Source organism: Trichechus manatus, unplaced genomic scaffold (assembly GCF_000243295.1).
Source record: "Trichechus manatus latirostris isolate Lorelei unplaced genomic scaffold, TriManLat1.0 scaffold00012, whole genome shotgun sequence".
NCBI classification, from domain to species: domain Eukaryota; kingdom Metazoa; phylum Chordata; class Mammalia; order Sirenia; family Trichechidae; genus Trichechus; species Trichechus manatus.
In genome coordinates, this window is record NW_004443948.1 from 13,183,700 (window position 1) to 13,207,135 (window position 23,436).

The 23,436-nt window shown below is 34.9% G+C and overlaps 1 protein-coding gene across 4 annotated transcripts in view; it reads left to right on the forward strand.

The window, feature by feature from the left end:
* ROBO1 (roundabout guidance receptor 1) overlaps positions 1 to 23,436 on the forward strand; it is a 1,063,338-nt gene that overhangs the window by 970,488 nt on the left and 69,414 nt on the right. For all 4 annotated transcript variants that reach the window (XM_004371339.1, XM_004371340.1, XM_004371341.1 and 1 more), the window contains exons 8-14: positions 2,212 to 2,336; positions 5,049 to 5,220; positions 15,055 to 15,260; positions 16,824 to 16,905; positions 17,081 to 17,249; positions 17,336 to 17,502; positions 23,220 to 23,341. In XM_004371339.1, the coding sequence (XP_004371396.1) occupies positions 2,212 to 2,336; positions 5,049 to 5,220; positions 15,055 to 15,260; positions 16,824 to 16,905; positions 17,081 to 17,249; positions 17,336 to 17,502; positions 23,220 to 23,341 (1,043 nt within the window). The remainder of the gene's footprint in view (positions 1 to 2,211; positions 2,337 to 5,048; positions 5,221 to 15,054; positions 15,261 to 16,823; positions 16,906 to 17,080; positions 17,250 to 17,335; positions 17,503 to 23,219; positions 23,342 to 23,436) is intronic.

Consider the following 23,436-nt stretch of genomic DNA (forward strand, 5'->3'; position numbering starts at 1 on the left):
CTAGTGGCTGATGTCACTGTTGATATTGGCTCAAGAATATGCCTACAATATGTAGTAAATTCATTTCCAGACAAATATCCTGTGTGGGAGAATTGCTGCAGGGTAAATGTAGTTAGCATAAGGGTTTGTATCCCTCTTTCCAAAATAAGTCTTCGAGGTTTTAGGAGAGCTGGCATTTTATAAAAGAAATGTAGATTCTGGCCCACGTTATTAGACATGCTTCTGAGATTTAGGAAAGAGACCACCCGAAGTTTTTACTTGACTAAGTGGTTTGAACATTTATATTTTCCTACTCAAATCCCTGCATATTGGAGAGTCATATTTTCCCATTTATTTAATTAATCATTTGGTTTTCTTTCATTGAAACAAACCAAACTCTATTCTGGATTATTTTATTATCCAGGAAATCCTCTTTTAATTTTTTCGTCCAATTTCTACGTCAATTATTCCAGCCCTTAACTAAGAAATTGAGTGCTCCTGTGCGGATGTGTATTGGAGGAAAGTCCTCAAGCAATGATACACATGCCTCTTATTATACCTGGATAATGATAGTGTTTGCTAAATTCATGGGTAAACCACTCAATTACAATCACAGTTAAAAAAAAAAATTATAAGCTAGAACTTCAGCATTACTAAATTGATCCTAAACTATATCCTCTAAGTTCATATTTTCTTCTCTATAAGTTACAGGACAGTGGAACGCATTTGACCTGATTTTTCAGATCTCCTATAATTTTCTAGTCAAATGGTATAATTTCTACTAAACCTCAATAAAAAAGGGGGTTTGAAGAAAGCACACTAATCTAGAAGTTAGAAGACCTAATTACTTTCTTCATCTTTGCCCACTATAGAATTTTAGGCAAATTTCTTTATTTTTCCTTCTTTTTTTTTGTAAGAAAGAGGGAGTTTTATATTTTAATTAATATATAATAAGTGTGCATATTAAATGATTTTAATGTTCAAACATGACCTTTATATTCAAGTCAAATCCTTAGAGTAAGGCACATGTATGTATGTATATTCCAGAGAATCTTAAGCAAGAGGAAAGTATACTTTCAAGTACAGAGCTTCATTAACAAAACAATCATATCCTTGTGAGCAGAGTGGTGGTATTTATGATTTATGGGCATAAGTTGAATATAATTTTTGGTTTATGTTCACTTTAAGGCATTACATAAGTGTCTAAGTAACTAAAGATTCTTCTAAGACAAAGGTTAGAAATAATGGTAAAACTTTAAAAGTTGGATTAGAAGAACACTGCCCTCTATAAACTGTTAAATGTCTGGCTTGTTATTCACTTCAATTTGAACTGAGACAGGAGAGAAGAATAATTAGGTGCTTCAGACAGATGATAAGAAATGAATTTAAAAAGTGTAAACAGTAAGTATAAACACTTACATTCAGTACACATTTTCCAAGCACAAAGCACAGCCCAAAAACAAGCATTTTCCCCCCCTCAGGAGTCACTCCATCAGCACACCTAATATTTTCAGCAGCCATTGCTCTCAATGTAACTGACACAATTTTCTGACACTGTATTTACTGCTGGATGAAGTAGCCATTTAAGTCCGTATAAATCCAACAGTTTGGACAAAGCTGGCAGTATTTATAATGTCAGGATGAGCAGATGTTTCAAATTTACCTTCATTTCCATATATATTCTGTTTGAACATACCCTTGCCTATGTAAATGAAGGAGGCATTCGACTCCACTTTTGCTTTAAATTCATTTCTATTCAAGTAATTGGACCGAAGATTTTAAATGGTTATAATTTGCATGCTAGCATTTCAGGAGCTTTTGAGTTAAATTAATTTTAGAACCTGTCTACATCAGGAGGTACTTGTGTATATGGTTAAAGTCCGTTCACCCTTAGGCAGCTCTAAATGAGAAAAGATAATATTTATTCACACAATTTCAGGAATACTTTGAATGTAAAGGGTCAAATTATAACTCAAGAGTTCTTTCTGATACGGAGGTTAATCTTAGAAGGTGAGGTAATAAAACTTCTTCATAAAACAACTCTGTTCCCTTCTATAAATATGCACTTAACAATTTAGAGTCAAGTTTAGGATGAGAATTGGTACATTATCTACTGTAGTGCATAATACGTTGTATAAAATAAAGGCAGCATTTGGGATATCAGCACGTTGTCTCAATTAGGAAAATAACTACATGCTTGTGATCCAGTGTAATTTATTTCCTTTCCTTTAGAACCTCCACATTTTGTTGTCAAACCCCGGGACCAGGTTGTTGCCATGGGACGAACTGTGACTTTCCAGTGTGAAGCAACTGGAAACCCTCAACCAGCTATTTTTTGGAGGAGAGAGGGGAGTCAGGTATGACTTTTTTCTCACTTTTTAAATCAGCAAAGATGGGTCCCAGATATATGAGAAGGCAAAAATAGATATATAGTCATATAACTGTGCCAGTAGAAGAACTGAGAAAACTCTGTCTGAGTGCTCTGGAAAAATTTATCAATGAGAGAGGGAAACCGTTCTTCATTGTTTTAACTCTCAAAGCGATTTTCCCTGAGTAGTTTTAGTACACAGGGTTGTATATGGAATAATTTTTGTTTTATTTTGTAAATTTTACTTTTACTTTCAATTCAGCTGCATTAAAAAAAAAAATATTCTCTTTTCTCAACACAGTTTAATTACTTATCATTTCTATTATTCAGGTATCTGGAATTGTATGTTAAAAGACATTTATGCATATTGAAAACAGAGATGATAATTATTCAGTGTGATTTCTCTGTAAGCATCAAGATGCTAAAGTGCCTTCGGGATCATCAAACAATATCAAATTCTCTCCAGCTTAGATTCTGTGTTAAGTATAGTTCAGGGTACTCTAATTCTTTGAAAACTGTTATATACGATCACCATTTCCTATGAAATTCTACACTGTAAACATTTTATATACCAGAATTTTGTATTCTATACACTGAAACTAGAACACAGAGATATACAGTCTTACAAATTCTAAGTTCACTATTGGGCATCAGTTAAAAAAAATTTTTTTTAAAACAGTCTTACTATAAAAATAGAAAACTTTAAATATTTTTTTACCATTTTTTCCTCTCTTAATGACTTTTCTTCTTTAATAAAAACAAACCAAACCACACCCATTGCCATCGAGTCAATTCTGATTCACAGTGACCCTGTAGGACAGAGTAGAACTGCCCCATAGGGTTTCCAAGGCTGTAATCTTTACTGAAGCAGACTGCCACATCTTTCTCCCATGGAATGGCTGGTGGGTTCGAACCGCCAACCTTTCAGTTAGCAGCTGAGCGCTTTAACCACTGTACAGGCCACCAGGGCTCCATTTCCTTCTTTAAAAAAGAGAAATATTCACCTTTACTTGTTTCTGATATTTGTAAAAAAATAAATCTCATTCCTTGTTAATGTAATTATTCCTCACTTCTTTTATTTTTGCTTATATCAACCTTGGTGTTTTGTTTCATGCCCTAGCTTCTAATGATGTGCTCTTATAAACAATATACAGGAGATTTACTGACTGTACTTAATAATCTTTTGTAGCCAATATCATCAAGTCCACTTTTGTTCTCACATTGGTAGGTAGATATTAACTCAATTGTGGTATGTAGCCATCATTTGAGTTCCTATTTTAGTGTCTTGGTTGATTCTAACACTTTCCATTTGGCCTCAAAGGACTAAATTTGCTGAGTCACAGCAAATTAAATACAGGAAAGAACACAATATTTAAATAGAACAAGTAGAATTGGGTGTGTAAGACAAAAGAAAATCTGCATAGCTACAGTGGTAAATCTACTATAAGTTCTTGCTAATCGAGTGATATTTAGATGACTTGTTTAAGTTATTTAAACTGCAGATCAAATTTCCAAATCATGATGGTACTTTGGTTTGGTTTGCTTTAATGATGCAACTCATTTTTTCTTATAATTATGTCATTGGACATATATCCACTCATCAGTTAGGTCTTTATAAAATGATGTATGATAACAAGCACCTAAACTTTTAAAAAAGAAGTGACTTTATTCAGTTAGAAAAATAAAATTGATATTCTTTATTCCGTGTTAACCAATGACATGCTGCATTATTTTGTGTGTAAATAAATATACACTCCCTCTAAAACGATCCAGAAACATGCTGTTTTGATTGAGAGTGAAAAATTTGTATCACAAAATAATGTCACCTCTTTTCTTGATTTTTCTTGTATTTAAGACAACTTTCTGCAGAAATAAAATTTCATTATGAATTCTTAGATTCAGTATTTGAATTTCCAAAAATAAACCAAAAGAAAACTGTAACAGCTATTCACACAATTTAACAGGAATAATAAAATGTATAACTGTTAACACTTTGGTACAGGTCACTGAACATTTATAATGGACGACTAACAGACATACTTGTTATGGTGCCAAGATGGTATATTTGAACTTTAATTATGTTTTATCAGAATTTGTTTAAATTTTACTTGTTTATATATTAAAGGTATTAATGTTTATAATCCTAATAGTCATATATATATTTATATATGTGCAGCAATGCTTTTGTCCTTGTTTTGGTTAAATATATAAAACATTTTACTCTAGTGATAGTTAATTTCCTTCTATATCTATTAGTGATGGGATACTAATAGTTATAAAAACACATACCAATATTTAAAATTTATTTAAATTTTCAAGTGACCCTAACAATGATAGACATAAAAGTTTGGATCATTAAACCTGTGTGAGTGTGTGTGACAATCATATATGTAGGTATGTGATAAAAGAATATTGAGCTTATTTTGTATATGTATATATGTATTTGGAAACCCTGGTGGCATAGTAGTTAAGAGCTACGGCTGCTAACCAATAGGTCAGCAGTTCAAACCCACTAGACACCCCTTGGAAACCCTTTGGGGCAGTTCTGCTGTGTCCTATAGGGTCACTACGAGTCAGAATCGACTCAACGGCAATTTTTTTTTGCATATGTATTTTGTACATGTATAGGTATATATGTCAAAATATTGAAACCTAGCGATTAACCTATTTTTATTCTTTCTTCCCAAATTTGGGTTTCTAGAATCTGCTTTTCTCATATCAGCCACCACAGTCATCCAGCCGGTTTTCTGTCTCCCAGACTGGTGACCTCACTATTACTAACGTCCAGCGACCTGATGTTGGTTATTATATCTGCCAGACCTTAAATGTTGCTGGAAGTATCATCACAAAAGCATATTTGGAAGTTACTGATGGTAAAGTCGAGCATTGTATTTCAAAATATCCAGTTTTGGGCTAGAGTCTAAAGAAAGTGGAAAGTGCCAGTAAATGTATTTATTTCCAACTTTATATCTTTTCTTACAGCTATTTTGCAGTAAAGTTGAAGAGGGTGTTGATAAAATGATTAAGTTCAAAAATTCTTCTTATTTTCACTTAGCTATACTATGCCATCAAGTCAGAATCATAAAGTGTAACAGTTTTTCAAGGAAAACTTTATACTAAGTGCACATGGGAATGTGTCAATGTTTTGGAAAACAAACTTATTTTTATATTCTCTTAGTTTAAATTACGTCTCTTTCCACTAAATTAAGGAGATATGATGAATTTTTCAGAAATCCAAAATCCAAAATCCAACTTACAAGTCAATATAATGGACAACATTTTAAAATAATGTGATTTTACTCTGTTTATTAACTTCCCTAAACATGATCAGTTAATACTAAATATGAAGACACAGTGATGGAGAAAATTTCCCAACCATAAAAGGGAGAGTAGCCATAATTCGAGAAGAAGAAAATGGAAGAGAAGAAGACATGCATAAGACACACATACACATACACACACACACACAGACCACATAAACATACACACACACCACACACGGACCCATTCCTTCACACTAACACACACACACACACACATACCTGGCACACCCCACATACGTACGCATACACCACACACACACACACACACCCCAAACACAAAACAAAGTATCCTTCCAAATTAAAAAATAGAACTAAAATCATAATACTGGTAAGGGGCCTGTCTCTTCTAAAAACAAATTCACTGGAGTGGTCAGAATATTTTTTCACTCAGTTTTACAAAACGTAAAAGAACATGCTCCTCTCAAGGAGGACGATAGAACAGGAATAAAAGAAGAGAAATAGGAAAAGCGGATAGCTCCAGGAATTCAGGCAGCTTGATTTCTTTTCTTTTTTTTTCTTCAGATAACAATTTCAATATTTGATATAATAGCAGTTGCTTCCTTAATCAGAAACCACAGAGTCGCCTTGGCTTCTCACCCTTTTTTATCTGTATAGCCATTCAGTCTTCTCTTGAATCTATCAAGTTGTCTTCATCACCATTACAACTCCCAGTCCTTGTCATCTATAGTCTGAATCTTTAACAACCTACTAATTCCTCCCCTATATCTTGTCTTTTCCCTGATTTCATCTCCTTACTGTTGCTAGAATGATTTATTTTTCCTCTGGAACCCCTTTTCCCCCCCATTTGGTAAAGTAAAGTATAAAGTAATGCTGTAAAATATATAGAGTAAACTAATAGAGCTTGATGCATTTATTCATGTAGTGACTACCCAGATCAAGATCCAGAACATCTCCAGACCACAGAAGGTTCCCATGCTCCCCTTTCTAGTTAATGAAGCTCTTCCTGCCAGAAGTAATCACTCTTCAGACTTTTAGCACCATTGATTAGTTTTGCCTGTTCTTGAAACTCAGAAAAACGAAATCATACAGTATATAATCTTTTGTGTATGACTTATTTTGCTTAAAATATTATCTGTGAAATTCATTTGTGTTTTTGTATGTATCGGCAGTATTATTATTGTTGTGTAGTGTTTTATTTATTGTTGTGCACTATTCTGTTGTATAAATAGGCTACAATTTGTTTATTGTAGCCTATTTATACAATGGAATACTTCTATTGATACAGTGTTTTCAGTTTGGGGCTTTTATGAACAAAGTGAATATACCTGTACATGTCTGTCAGTAGATACGTGCACTCAATTATTTTGGATTGACTTTTGGTGGATCTGTGGAGCCCTGGTGGCACAGTGGTTAAGAGCTCGGCTTCTAACCAAAAGATCCGCAGTTCGAATCTACCAGCTGCTCCTTGGAAACCCTATGGGGCAGTTCTACTCTGTCCTATAGGGTCGCTATGAATCGGAATCGACTTGATGGCAACAAGTTTTTTTGGTGGACATACATGTTCATTTCTCTTCTTCGTCATTTTAAAAAATATATTCAAGATAGTAGTCTTGGTCAGATATATGTATTGCAAGTACTTATTCCCAGTCATTCTCCTTATGATGTTTTCAAGATGAAGTTATTAATTTTAATCATGACCAATTTATTATTTTTCTTTCATGATTAGTGCTTTTAGTTTTCTGCTTAAGAACTTCCTTGAGGTCATGCAGTTATTCTCCTATGTCTTTTTCTACACACTTTATTGTTTTTACCTTTCAGATTGAAGTTTTTCATCTATCTTGAATTAATTTTTTTGTATGATGTGAAATAGGGGTCAAGATTTCTTTTCTTTTTCCCATATAGATACCAATTGTCCTGGCAGCATTTACTGAAAAGACTCTCCTTGCCCCCACTGAACTGCAGTGCCTTTTTATCATATTTAAAGTGACCTTAGATATGTGTACTTCTACTCCCTGTATTCTATTTATGAGTACCCCCCAAAAAGAAAACAAACAAAAAAAGCCACTGCCATCGAGTCAAGTGGAGTAGATTCCAACTCATAGCAACCCCATGTTTTACAGAGTAGAGCTGCCCCATAGGACTTTCTTGGCTGTAATCTTTACAGAAGCAGATCACCAGGCTTTTCTTTCACAGCACTTCTGAGTGGGTTGAAACTGCCAGTCTTTAGGTTACGAGTCGAGCACAAACCATTTGCGCCACCAAGACACCTGTTTAGGAGTACACATGGTCTTTATCATGGCTTATAGTAAGTATTATAAACTGGTAGTGTAAGTTTTCAGCTTTGCTTTTCTTCTTCTCAGTTGGCCTTTGCATTCTCCTATAAATTTAAAAATCAACTTGTCAGTTTCTACCCAGGTGTGCTTGAGGATGCGTGTGCACATACGCACAACTAAAGCAAACAAAAAATATCTGAGATTTTAATTTTTATTCAATTTTAAATTATTGAGCAATTTAAGGATAACTAAACCCAAAAAAACCAAACCCATTGCCATCAAGTCAATTCCGACTCTTAATGACCCCATAGGCTAGAGTAGAACGGCCCCATATGGTTTCCAAGAAGCGGCTGGTGGATTCAAACTGCCGACCATTTGGTTTGCAGCCAAGCATTAACAACTTAAAAATCTGAGACTCTCAATCCAAGGATATTGTATATATCACAAATATATTCCTCAATTTATTTAGTTCTTCCTTAATTTCTCTCAATGTTTCGTAGTTTTCAGAGTAGAGGTCTTGCACATCTTTTGATTGATTTATTCCCAAGATATTTTATAATTTTTAATGTGACTATATGTTATTTAAAAAAAATAGTTGGTTTGAGAAAAATGTCTAGAAGTACAATTGACTTATGTGTATTAACTTGTATACAACAGCTTTGTAAAATCTACTCATTATCTCTAATAGTTTGTAGGTAGATTGTTTTGAAATTTCCCTGTAGAATATGTGTCAACAGCATACATAGCCAATTTTACTTTCTTCTTCCAAGATTTATACCTTCCATTTCTTTTACTTGTCTTGCATTATCTAAAGTCTCCAATGTAGTGAGTAAAATTGGTGAATAGTGGACATGTTTTTCTTGGTCCTAACTTCAGGGAGAAAACATTTAATATTTCTCCAGTAAAGAAAATGTTGGCTAAGGGTTTCAAAAAAATTCTGGGGGAAACTTTTTAAAACATTTTTTTCCCGTTGCGCGCAAGATAAAGTTTATATTCCTTAATGTGCTTCGCAATTCATGATCTGACCCCCTTCAGACTCAGCTCTGAATACTTTGTTGCTCACATTCTCAAAATTAGATTGTTCTTGCTTTTAATATGTCTGAAGACTTTTGCATATGTTGCTTCTACTGACTGGACATTTTACATCCTTTAGGAAGTAGTTTCTAACTTCCCAAATATGAGTTCTATGCTCCCACCCCCAGTGTGTGTGTGTGTATATATACATATGTGTATACACACACACACACACACACACACAGATTGCATCCTATACTTGAGAGCAGAGCCCATGACTGCCTAGTAAATTTAGATATTCACTCAGTATCCACCAGTGGTCTGACACATGGTTAAGTGCTTAATAGATATTCATTGAAAGAATGGATGAAAAAAGAAAGAAAGGAATGAATAGCTCTTGGTGGAGTCAAAATTAAAAACTCAGAATCCAGAAGTCTTACCACTGTCTATGATACATATATGCATACTGGCTTCAATCAGTTAAAATAACCCAAAAATGTTATTATAGTTTCTTGTATACATTATGGACATTAAGTGAGGTCATGAAGACCATATAATGACTTGGATAATGATTAGTATAGTCAATACACCTACCCCTCATTTATCAACTATCTCATTATCCAACAGTAGTAAAAAATCTACTATCCAACTATTTTGCATATTGATGACACACATCTGGCAGGAATGAACACCAAGGTGTGAGGCAAGAGTAACACTGGCCTTGATGGTTAAGGTTATGTCTCAACTTGGCTGTGATTCTCAGTGGTTTGGCAGTTATGTAATGGTGTAATTTGGCAGGTGTATAAGGATATAATTTGGCAGTTATGTAATGATGTAACCATCCTCCATTTTGTGATCTGATGTAGTCATCTTCCATTTTTGTATAATGCCAATTTTCACGTCACAACCTGGGCTTTGGAACCTAACTGTCAACAAGTGAGGATTGGGCATATATAGAAAAAACAGAACATAAAATTACACATATATTTGTAATTGCAACTTTGTAAATCAACTTGTACATAGGTGTACATGAAAAAAGACCATAGAAAACTATATTAAATATTTTCAAGTATCATTTATTTCCATTAATTAATCATTGAAAACAAAGCTTTCGATGTACCTCCTCACATGACGTTATCATGATTTGTTTGTATTTGTGAGACTAAATCATGTATAGCAACTTTTACAGAAAAATCTCCTAAATCCTGAATTTAGGATTTATCACTAATAACCATTTCGCTCACACCACTAAATGCCCTGTTTTATCTTATAGTCTCTTGTGGAGATTTAAGATTAATTTGTGTTTGTTGTCATGGTACTGCTCTTTAATTTTTTTTTCTTAATTTTGAAGTTCATTGATAATGTGCAAAAAACTTACAACTATGAATTCATTCTTTATAGGTAAAACTATAATTATTATGAATGCTGGCAATATCAATCTTTATACATTACCAGGTCAGGTCAACAGGCTGGCTAGTAGGCTGTACTTTCTGGATACTATCTGACTTTAGTTCCACTACCTTCTTTATTGTTTGCAAAGAGAACAAAGGCAAAGGACCACCAGGGCTCCAATGATTATTAATTTATATACCAAATTTAAAATTACTTATATTATCTCTCAAAAGTTGTTGGTAATAGTAGAAAGGGTGTTAACTTTGAGTCAGAAAAGGAGGATTTGTTAATTACTATTTGATATGGACAAATCACTTAAACTTTCAAAATTTCAATTTCCTTATTCCTAAAGTGGAGCCCTGGTGGCAAAGTGGTTAGGAGTGGTGCTGCTAACCAAAGGATCAGCAGTTCAAATCCATCAGCTGCTCCTTGGAAACCCTATGGGGCAGTTCTACTCTGTTCTAGAGGGTCGCTATGAGTTGGGATCGACTTGACAGCAGCAAGTTTGATTTGGTTTTGATTTTATTCCTAAAATAGGATAGTAAGTTTTTACCATTCTAATTCATTAGTTTGTGAGATATGGTGTTTAAAAGCACTTTGTAAACCATTGACCATTATAATATATAATTCTAATCTTAGTTTATAAATGTGAGTTTTTTGTACTTGAATCAGTGTGTATATGCTGTTTTGTGTTCTACTTTTTTACTTAAAATCACTTTATAAATATATTCATATGAATTAACAATCTTCATGATCATTATTTTTGAGATGATAAAATATTACATTAGATCATTCACTGATTGTGGGGAAAAGATAGATAAACTTTCTTAAATCCAGCTGTTGTGTTAGGTGCCCTCGAGTCGGGTTCAACTCATAGCAATCCTATGTACAACAGAATGAAACACTGTCAGTCCTGCACTATCCTCACAATTGTTATGTTTGAGCCCATTGTTGCAGCCACTGTGTCAATCCATCTCATTGAGGATTTTCCTCTTTTTTGCTGACCCTCTACTTTACCAAGCATGATGTTCTTCCCCAGGGACTGGCTCCTCCTGATGACATGTCCAAAGTATGTGAGACGAAGTCTCGCCGTCCACGCTTCTAAGGAGCATTCTGGCTGTAATTGATCCAAGACAGATTTGTTCATTCTTTTGGCAGTCCATGGTATATCCAGCTGTAGTTATTATTTATACCACCCATACTCCTCCACCAATACTAGTAGTATACTGTTACTTATTAATAATAACTACAGTTATTTAAGCTTATTTTGTGCCAGACAACTATGTAAGAACTCTTTACATATCAACTTTTTACAGAAATCTGACAACAGTATCTCATTTTACAGATGAAGAAAATGAGACACAGAGTGATGAAGAAGTGTGCCCAAATCACATAGTTAATAAGAGCAGAACCAAGAAAAACATAAGTCTGCGCTGTCTATTATAGTAGCCACTTGCCACATGTGGCTACTCAAACTTGAATATAAATTACTTAAAAATAAATAAACTACACGCCCAGTTTCTCTGTGTCATTATCCCTACTTAAAGTGCTCAACAGCCGCTTGGCTAGCTATTGGCTGTTGTATTGGACAATGAAGATATGGAACGTTTCCATTAAAGCACTAAGTCTCTGTGACTCCAAAACTCTTGTGCTTACATACTATATTAAACTGCATTTCTGTTTGTTACACTTTGCATTTTATTATCTGATAATTCAATCTAATAATTCCAGTAAAACCTAAATTTAGGTTTCACTGATAAATGTACTAGATTCTTTGGTATATGTAAGTTTAAACATTTCCTCAGTGTTTTATTCTAATCCAAGATAACACGAAAATGTTTTCTCTACCTAAAAGTATGATTTTTTTAAATGAACTCTTAAATTTATTTAGCTCTGGTTAACATATTAGTGTGTTTTTTTTTTAAAGGACAAATGGTGATATCACAGAACATATGTATGTCTTCTTCTTTGCAATTAGCAAAGCACTTTCATAACTATTACTCCATTTAAAATCTTCATAGCAATCCCCTGAGCTAGTTAGAACAAGTATTATTATTCTCGTTTTACAGATGAAAAATCTGAGGCTTAGAGAATTTAAGGAACTTGCCCAAGACACATGGCAGATGGAGGAACTGATAATTAACTCTTCTCTTTTCTTTCTTTATTTTTGTTAACCACCATGTAAATCATAGAAATAAATGCAGAGAAGCAGCATCAACAAATGGGTTTGGGCTGAGAAGGATGGCATTAATGCTAAATACGATGCAAATATCAAAGACCTGTAAATGCATAGAAAATTGAATAAATCCTCAGATAGTGAATTGTTTTAAATCTAATAAGACTGCTGAATGTAAACCACTCAGTTATACAGTGGATTCAATTATAATCAGTTATAGAGATGCACTCTGTTACTAATTTAATTAATATCTGGAGATAAATATTCATTCATGCTTTTAATCAAGGAAACACTGGTGGTAACATCTTTTGTAAAAATCCCAATGCGATAAAATATTTTCATTCTTTTTATAATCATACTTAACAGGAGTGCATTCTAATTTGATTTTAGCGAATCTCAAAAGACAATGTAGAGAAGATTAAAAAGAGAAAAGAAAAACCTAAGCAAAGAATTATTGGCTTACATTTTTCAACGATGGAGTATCAGAAACACTCCTGCCAAGTTTCAGACTCCAACCTTGTAATACACCCCCCCCCCCCCAGTATTAGCAGATTTCACACTGGTAACCAGGGCATGGAAGAAAATTGGAAGGGTAGACTGAAAATGCGCAGTTACTGATTACTTCTTTGCTGTCCTGTTTTTCTGAGATTGAATGCACAGAACTAATAATTATTGCATAATAAATGAGAAACAAATTGAAGTGTGACTCCAGATTGTGAAACCTCTGGTGCATAAAACGTTGAACATGACACATCCAGCTTTGTGAATTGTTGCTCCCAAAATTTACTCTGGCAACCAGTTTCCTTTAATCAGGCAACTGCTTCGAATATATATATATATATATATATATATATATATATATGTGTGTGTGTGTGTGCGTCTTTCTTTTTCCTTTAATTAATATCCAGAATTTTAAAGCTTAATAATTAAAGAACATTTCTGAAATTTTATTTTTTTCTTTTTATTCATGTAAAAAACCATCTATGGAGTTTCACATGAAATGCACAGGTCAGGAAATGGGAATCTCTAATGCAGGAATTATCCTAGTTCCACTGAGTTTTACATTTTTCTATATGTTAATGGCTTTATTATCTTGGATAAAGTTATTAGGTTTAGATTTTATGTATAATAATTATTATTTTGTTTATATATAATGAAAATGACTTACAGTATATTAACGCAAATAACGTGCACCTTCTACATGAGTTTTCCAACCATACCCTCCCCCCATGAGATATTTTCATAAGCGCAGTATGCCAATTTTTACAACAACATGAAAAAAAATTTGCCTAGCAGCGCTTGCAAAAATACCTGGTGGGGGGCCACAGTTGGCAAACAAATGTAGAAAGTGAACGTTATTTGTGTAAAAATATGGTACCTCCGAGAGTATATTAAAACCATTATTTAAGGTAAAAATTTAGCAAAGTGCTTTCCCTATTCCTGTTAATTTCAATATGGGGTACAATATTTACCAACTTAAAATATCAGCTTGAGTTGTCTCTTTGGATCAGCCTACCAGCAATGTATTTGGCCAATTTTCAGGTTTCTCTGAATTCATTGTTTTTGTTGTTAGTCACCATGAGTTGGCTCTGACTCATGGGGACCTTATGTATAAAAGACGGAAATGTTGTCCAGTCCTGTGCCGTCTTCATGATCACTGGTATGTTCAAGTTCACTGTTGCGGCTACCTTCCAACCTGGGAGAGCTCGTCTTCCAGCATGATATCCGACAACATTCTGCTGGGATCCATAGGGTTTTCAGTGGCAAATTTTCAGAAGTAGATAACAGGCCTTTCTTCCTAGCCTTCCTAGTCTGTCTTAGTCTAGAAACTCCTCTAAAAGCTGTCTACCAAGGGTAAGTAACCTTGCTGGTATGTGAAATACCACTGGCATTGCTTTCACACAAGCATAGCAACACACAAACCACCACAGTAGGACAGTCTGAATTCATCAGTGTTGGGTAATTCCCGCCTACATATCTTTTCATAGAAAGAATTCCAAGGTAAAAAGAAATAGGGAACTCAAGTCATGTTGATTTGTAAATTATGAAAGTCCAGAGCACCTTTGTATATCTAAAATTGTCAGTCATGCTGGGATGGTACCATCATTTTGTCTGCTAGACACAAGACAGTTGCAAAATACCAAGCTGCCTTTTGTTTATTTATTAAAATATGTCGCATATGTTTCTTTGGGATAAATGAGTTTTTTGTTTTTTTCTTGTTTTCATATTTAAAGGTTTAAAAAATTAATCATGCTACTTCTCACAACTACACACCTACTTCACAGTCCACAACCCTTATTTAGTCCCTCAACTCTTAAGTTAAACAGGTTCCTTGACAATGTAGCAGGCCCAGTTGTAGCTGATCATTTGAAAAGAGTACATTGTATCTCATTTTAACATTCTGAATCAGTACATCATATAAATGCCTTCTGAATAATGCATGTCTCCTACTTTAATTACTTGTTTAATTATCTTTAGTTTGTTTCAAAGCCTAGAGCAACTAGGCTTGGCTGATTAGAAAATTGCTTCCAGTTGCAGAAATCTATTTCCTGTTGTTTCTTCTGGCAGTGATTGCAGACCGGCCTCCCCCAGTCATTCGACAAGGTCCTGTGAATCAGACTGTAGCAGTGGATGGCACTTTAGTCCTGAGCTGTGTGGCCACAGGCAGTCCAGTGCCCACGATTCTGTGGAGAAAGGATGGAGTCCTTGTTTCAACCCAGGATTCTCGAATCAAACAACTGGAGACTGGCGTGCTGCAGATCCGATACGCTAAGGTAACTTGAAATGACACCCTGGGCTTCCTGTTTTATTCCACTTTGTTTTTGCCTCTAGCAACTAGTGTTGCAATCCCAGATTTTAGAATTAATGAAATGCTAAATAACAGTATTAATATATTTTTAATTTGATACTTCCTTCTCTCAGACATTCCACTGGGTATGTGTAAGATGCTTTTAATTTAGCCCATGGCAAGTAATTTAAGGTTTTATATGAAGGAGAAAAAAAAAGATTTCTAAGACATATTAATTGAGAAAAGTAGATGGGGATTTGTGAGAGAATGAATACCTTAAGTAGTGGTATGATTCCCTAAAGTATTTTTCAAAGAATATTTCCAGTACCATTTTATGTTCAATGAACTTGCTCGGTTCTTCTCTTATGAGTAATTGGTTCAGCATTTTGCAATTCCAGAATACTGTCCCTGCAAACAAAAAATATGCAGCAATGTACACACTGAGTGTGCATTTCAAATCAGACCATTAAATGATGAAAGGCCCACAGGTTTGTGGGAACAATTTAGGGATTTACCTTCCTAGGGCATCATATCCCATACCTGTTCTTTCAGGACTGTATCGTTTTGTTTTTCTTTTTCTTTTTAGGTCAAGATGAGACAAGCTTATGAAGCATATGAAAGAATAGGCTTGACAGCAATAAACATAAATTTCCAAGGCTTTATTGCCTGTTGTGGGTGGCTTCTTTGGAGTTTGGGATCAGCATAACAGTTGACTTAATTTGCCACAGAAGTCAATACGTTGTACTCTTTGTGACAACTATTGTGACTTTGTTATTCCAATTGTCAGAGCAAGATGATAACATTGTTTTATCTAATATTACTTGGATGTAGTGCTACTGTCTTTGAAGGTTATATGGATTTATTATGCTGTTGATGATTTTGAAGTTGAGTTTGCTACCTGTGGTTATTTTCTGGCATCTAGACTTTAGAGGGAGAATGTTTATTCCAATTTGAAGGGAGAATGTTTATTCCAACTAGGGTATCACCTTATACTTTTCTAAAGTTAATAAGTATAAACCATAAGTTACAGGTTTTAAAAAAAAACTTAAATGGGAAAAAAGAGTGAATACTTTCAAAAGAAATTCTTTCATTCCTGTCCTGTTTCTATAAATGTCTGTTTATCTCAGATATCCATATAGGTATAACGCTGATAAAATATAAAATAGCAGAGTCATTGGCTAAAATTCAATGGCCTCATAATGTGACTTAAATATAAAGATAATAATTTAGCAAAGATTATCCCCTTGAATTTAGAGAATTATCTACCCTAGTAATTATTTGCCCCTGACACTGATAATATTACGTTAATGCTGTTAAGTAGAAGTTTTTTATTATACAATGAGAATAACTATATAGATTTTTTTTCCATCTTCATGTAGTTCTTTCCTTCCTATTCAATAGAAATATATTCAATTAAGAGGAAGTTTCTGGTTAGAGAATTTTAATGCAGTTATCCATATTCATAGGCCATATACAAACCTCTAATTGCTTTTCCAGCCCAGTGAGCTTTTGATTGTTCCAAATATTTATTTTCTGTCTGTGTCCTCAGCTGGGTGACACTGGTCGGTACACCTGCATTGCATCCACGCCTAGTGGTGAAGCAACATGGAGTGCATACATTGAAGTTCAAGGTAAATTAGAAAATTTTGCCTTAAACTGAAGCTTAAAATGCGATTGTTTACTTATGGTAAATTGATTAATTAGATGTGTTCATGCGATAATAGGTTTGTGGTTATGTTGTCTATGTGTATATGCTTACTGTATATGTATAAACACCATTTTTTTTGTCTTTTTCTCCTTGGTTAGAATTTGGAGTTCCAGTTCAGCCTCCAAGACCCACTGACCCAAATTTAATCCCTAGTGCTCCCTCAAAACCTGAAGTTACAGATGTCAGCAGAAATACAGTAACATTGTCATGGCAACCAAATTTGAATTCAGGTGCAACTCCAACATCTTATATAATAGAAGCCTTCAGGTAAAGTGAAAATGATTTTTCCTTGGTGTTCTTTTTCTTTTTGTACCATTAAATAAGCATGTTCTAACTTGTGTATCTATCCTTAGCCATGCATCTGGTAGCAGCTGGCAGACCGTAGCAGAGAATGTGAAAACAGAAACATTTGCCGTTAAAGGACTCAAACCTAATGCGATTTACCTTTTCCTTGTGAGGGCAGCTAATGCATACGGAATTAGTGACCCAAGCCAGATATCAGATCCAGTGAAAACACAAGGTAAATACTGATTTACTCAGCCTTGTGATACCTCCTTATGCATAGGTGTTATGATTTTACAGGCACATAATTTGTACGACATGCTAGGATTGTATGTTTAACAGAGATCTTTCATCCAACTTGCTCAATTAATTTTTTAATACACAAACACGACCACTGCGAACTTCATTATTTTCTGGACTAAGCACAGCAAGATAAAATTAATAAAGAAAAAGCTGTTTCTTGTCTTATAAAATCAGAAATCCAAAGAAACAAATATATTGTGTGATTACTATGTGTGTCATATTTAACTTATTGATATTTCAATATGGTAATATCTGGGTGTACGTCCTTAATCATTAATTAATCCTCTTAATTATAATTGTACTTAAAATTGAGTAAATTTTATTTATGTTGAGGTTTAGCACTCATAACTTTGTGGATGAGTTTTCAGAATTACAGCTATATGCAAGTAAAACTCTGAAAATCAGCCAAATGGAGGAGATATTTAGAAAATAATCTTCAAGTTGTTTTTAATCCCTCGATCCAGTCAACCTTCTCCAAAGCGTGGAAAAAATACTTCAGGTCTTCATGTTATTTGGGCTATTCTATTGTCTATTATGTAAGCCATAATCTATTAAATTTAAAATGGAAAATACCTACCTTTTGGTTGAAGCAGTGTTCAAGAACCATATGAAAGGAAAAAATGGAGGTGTTAAAGCTGCGGCTAAAACATTTGAAGCTGGAAATTTTGTTTACTTGGATCACATATTAGATACACTGTTTTTTATTTTGTTTTGTTAGTAGAAATTGTTTTTAGCTTTCAAGAGACAGATTTTTTATCTCCTCTCTCCCCTCTGGCTCACTATTTTTTAAAATAGAAATAAAATTTATATATTGAAAAAAGAGAGGTGATTTGAATCAGCCTTTGTATTTTTATGAATATACTGTCATTGTTCTTGATATGCTTATTTAGATTAAGAAAGAAAGATAATTCTGGAGGGTATTGATTAGAAATAGAAAATTCTTTTCTCCACATACAGAGGGTACATAACGTCTCTAGCTTGAGTTTTACTTTTCCAAAGGAATACTTGTAACTTAGTTACTATGAGAGAAATAGGTTGTACACAAATAACAGAAAGAGTTCAATTACTTTTTTCCTGGTGTGGGAGAGGGTCTGGCAGCCATATTGCCTGTTTTGTCCTGTCCAGAGAGTGTATAAACAATCTTTTTGGAAAGACTTTTTGTTTCAGAATTCACAGAGAAAGCGGACTGAGTTGTAGAACATGCTTATATCTGTTTCTTGCCCTGTGAATTTAACACCCCAATGCCTATATTTGCTATTATGAGTCACTTCACCGGGAGCTTTAATATTCTTAGAGCCTGCCTTAGGGCAGTTTGAGGTTTTCAATATTAGATACGCATTTGTAAAGAATGCAGAAACTGTGACAGCTGTAAAATGAATCTAAACCGTTTGTCCCCAGTACAGTGGTTTCTATCCAATGGACTCTTAACTTCAAGTTTTTGAATGACTACTGCTTAACGCTAGTCTTTCATATCCTCATATAAATGATTTTGTAATATATACGTTCATTTTTAATTGATGAGGTATTTAACACTTTATCTAAAAATAAATTTGCTGTTTTTATTTTAGTGGACTTACCTTTGTACATGCATAGCTAGTGGAATAGCCTAGGTCAAATGACTCCATGTCAACTGCAGACTGCAAATATAGTGAAACTGGCTTACAGTTGGGAAACGAAAGAATTGGTAATCACAGGTCCTCAACCTGCCAGCTATCTGGCCTTGAGAAAATTAGTCGGTCCCTCTGCACTCCAGTTTACTCACCTGTAAAATGGGCCTGAAAATACCTACTTCTCAGGATTGTACAAAGATTACATTAAATATTTAATTCATGAGTATACAAGGCTCAATTTTTTTTCCCTCTATTTTCTGTCATAAGACTCTGTTAGTGGATTTGTATTTCTTTCAATGTCTGGACTAAACATATAGAAATTTCATGAAATTGGAAGATAATCATAAAACTGAGAAAGACAGCTAGTATGCTTAATGAAAGAAGCGAAGTTAAATATACCTTGACAGATTGGAATAATGGGCCATCACTAACAAGATGAAATTAGTGGAGCAAATTAAAATGTCTGATACTTGAACTTAGGTTTAAAAAATTAGCTGAAGAAGAATAGATGAGTATACTAGGCTTAAGGGGAGTACATGTGGAGTGTTTGTTGGGGTTTGGGGAGGGGTAGACTTTAGAGTTTGAAGTCAATTAAAACACCTATCAGTGCCAACTGAGTGATGTAGTTGCCAAAAGAACAAATGTAGTCTGAGCTGGCATTAGCAGAATTATGTCTGGATCAAGTAATCCCCCCAACCCCATCTTTACTCTAAACTGGTCAGATCATGAATGTGTTCCGTTTTGAGTGCTATGTATTCAGACAGATTGTAAGACTTTTAAGAAGCCTAGAGGAATTCAGTGAGGATAGTTGGTGGGGCTACATGAAACACTGAAATCACATCCCAGGAAAAGAAGTTCAAGGATCCTTGCATGTTTTAGCCCAGTAAATACTAAAATTAGAGTAGGTTTGACATATTTTCTCAAAAACGTAAATGACTGTGGTGTGGAAGAGGTATGCTTATTTTAACTTCAGGCAACAGCACAGGACCAGTGGGTGGAAGGAACATTGAGGCAGGTTTCATTGTCTGAGTCTTGGAGTACTTTTGAAACACTGTGAAGCCCAGCTGAAGGTCAAGCTAAAATTGGCCATAGCAAGAACTTGGGAAAGAACCTGGGAAAAATCCAACTGCAGGATAACATAATGCAGAAGCAGTAAGGGGAAGAGCCAGGGAAAGGCTTGTTGGAAGTAACTTCATAAGGGGAGCGGACATATGTCTATAACTATTTTGAAACTGGGTTGCACCAGAGTCTTCCCCAACCAGAGATTCCAATGAATAAAATGGGATCAAATGTTTAAGGTGAACAGACTCAAGGCCCAGGTCCCCAAAATAAGAGTTGTTGTTATTTGCCGTTGAGTCAATTCTGACTCATAGCAACCCTATAGGACAGAATAGAACTGCCCCATAGGGTTTCCAAGGAACTGCCAACCTTTGGGTTAGCAGCCTGAGCTCTTAACCATTGTACCACCTATGTAAATAATGAAATGGGGCCTGGATAATTTCTCCTCAGGAATTGTGTACAAGGAGTTTCAGTATTGGGGAAAGTTAGATAGGACAGTATTTGAGATTTCTTTCAAGTCTAAATCTGAACTTGGGAAAGCCCCTTTTATATTATAATACATTTCTCTCAGGAGAAGGAGAACAAAAAGAAAAAGAGAAATATCCATTCATAAATTTCTCAATATTACATTGTTACACATCTTTTCATTTTTCTCTCTGATGTGAAATTTTCTAAAATAATATTCTAGAATACTATTGCCAAAATGTTTATAATAGACAGGGAAATCTAGCAATTTTGATGAAGGGATGACTATTTTATCTCTAACCAGAGAAATTAGGGGTAGAGATGCTAATCATGGTAGAAATCCTTAAAAATGGTTATTTCTGTGTTTGAAGATACTTCCTGAAAGGCAGTAGATTCTCTGAGGATTAGAGTGTGATGTGAGAGAACTTGTTGAGCAGCTAATATAATGGTTGTGTTTCCACCAATGATTATTAAACACATTATGTATGGCACTCTGCGAGGTATTGTGGGTTCACAGTGATTGAGACAGTCTCTGTCTCAAGAAAAGCACTTTATGTGAATTTGTTATTCTTGTTGTCAGCTGTCATCTTGTCAGCCCCCAACTCATGGTGACCCCGTGCGCAATGGGATGGGACTGTTAGGATCCACTGGGTTTTCATTGGCTGATTTTTCAGAAGTCAATCTCCAGGCCTTTCTTCCTAGTCTTTCTTAGTCTGGAAGCTCTGCTGAAACCTGTTCCGTATCATATACCTTAGCAGAACATAATTTTTGTAGCAGTTTTCAGAAGTTGCTGCCATTGGCATTGCCATTCGATAGATGAGGAAACAATAATAGAAAGTTAAAAAAAACCTGGTCAGTGTCACATGGGTCTTCAATTACAGAACTGGGATGCATACTTGATTCTGTCTTATTCCAGTGACTTTACTGTTAACCTAGAAATAGCTGGTCGTCGAAGTCATAGGAGCAACTGAGACCAGTGGGGAAGGAAATTATGCCTGAGAGACAAAAGAGATGGAAAGGTGACAATCAATTGCTTTTTGTGTGTAGGCTGTGATAGTAGGTATCTCTAGGGCAAGTATTAGGCAAAGATATTTCTAAGGTATAATAAAATATGATAAGCCGGAATTCTCAGTTTTTTTCTCATTTTGCTTATTTATAAGCTGAATTTATAGATTCTGTATATATACATTCAAAATTATAATAACAGTGTTTAATTGCACTCTTGATCTGTCATCTCTTCCATCTGCTTACTTTTCCTGGACTCCATGAGATATTTACCAGCATTGTTTTTAATATTCATGTTTTTGCTTTGTATCCAAAGTCAGTTCTTTGAAGATGTTGCTGTTGGTGAATAATCAAGACTATATCTGCCAATATACTATAGTCTGGGAAGAATTCTGGACTCTAATAATTCTTGTTTCCTTCTCTTCCTCAGCCTGTGTTCCCTTTATTGTAAACAAATCAAAACATCTATGTTTAGAAAACCTCTTTAGATACTGGCAATTTTTGTTGAGTACAAGCTTTAATAAGTTTAACTAAAGTCCTTGTTGGGAAAAAAAGTACAGTGCAAATTAATGCTAGTAGCAGTTTAATTCTTACAGTACCATAGGTCTCCTTTCTAAAATGTTGGAGTTCTTGAGAATAAGAATTCTTTATTAAACCATCTTTACTGTAGTTCACTAACTAAACAACACTGTCGTCAGTTAAATAGATGTGAAGTGCTCTGTTCCCATGGATTTAATCTGTTTTATTTTTTAGTGGCTTCTGTATCTGTTGTATCCCCCACTGTAGCCACTAACTTATAATATACATTAGTTTGGAAGATATCCAGGTTCATATGATAAGATGTAAGGTGTGTGACTACTTTTTGTGTTTGCTTTTCACTAGTATATCTTCATTCTTTTCATTGCCCATCCACTCTGACTGTGATTTTTGGCTTGCTTCTTTCTGGTATAGTTAGGTTCACTACAGAAAGTTAAAACAAACCTAAACAGGATTACACAAGACACCTTATTCTTAGCAAGAAGGTAATCATTACATGGTAACCAAGAAAAACCGAAACCCATTGCTGTCGGGCTGATTCCGACTCATAGAGACCCTATAGGCCATAGTAAAACTGGCCCATAGGGTTTCCAAGGAGCAGCTGGTGAATTCCATCTGCCGACCTTTTGGTTAGCAGCTGAGCTCTTAACCACTGCGCCACCAGGACTCCTGATTACATGGTGGGAGGAGCCGTTCAATGCTGCTGTTAGCCATTGTTATCCTTGCCCACTGTCCTCTTTTGCTTTCTGGGTGCCCTCTGCTTGTTCTCTTACTCTCTCTGTGTGCCCCTACTCTTCTGATCCTAATAGAAAGGTTAAGTTGGTTCCTATTTTGTTCTGCATCACAGTTTGGCTTCATTGTCCCAATAATTCTTTTTTCTGAGAGTTGCTGTGGATGAAAGGATTATTTAACCATGCTTTCATTCAGGGCAGTAGCATTGTAGAGGAGCTGACACGGTCTTCTTCGATTGTTACAGATGTTCCACCAACAAGTCAGGGGGTGGATCACAAGCAGGTCCAGAGAGAGCTGGGAAACGTTGTGCTGCACCTCCACAATCCCACCATCCTTTCCTCCTCTTCGATTGAAGTGCACTGGACAGTGAGTTGTGTTGTTATTGTAATATTTGACCCCAGTTTTAATAAGTCTGTGAGTTCATTAAAGGATATATCATGTAAATAAACATATATGTTATA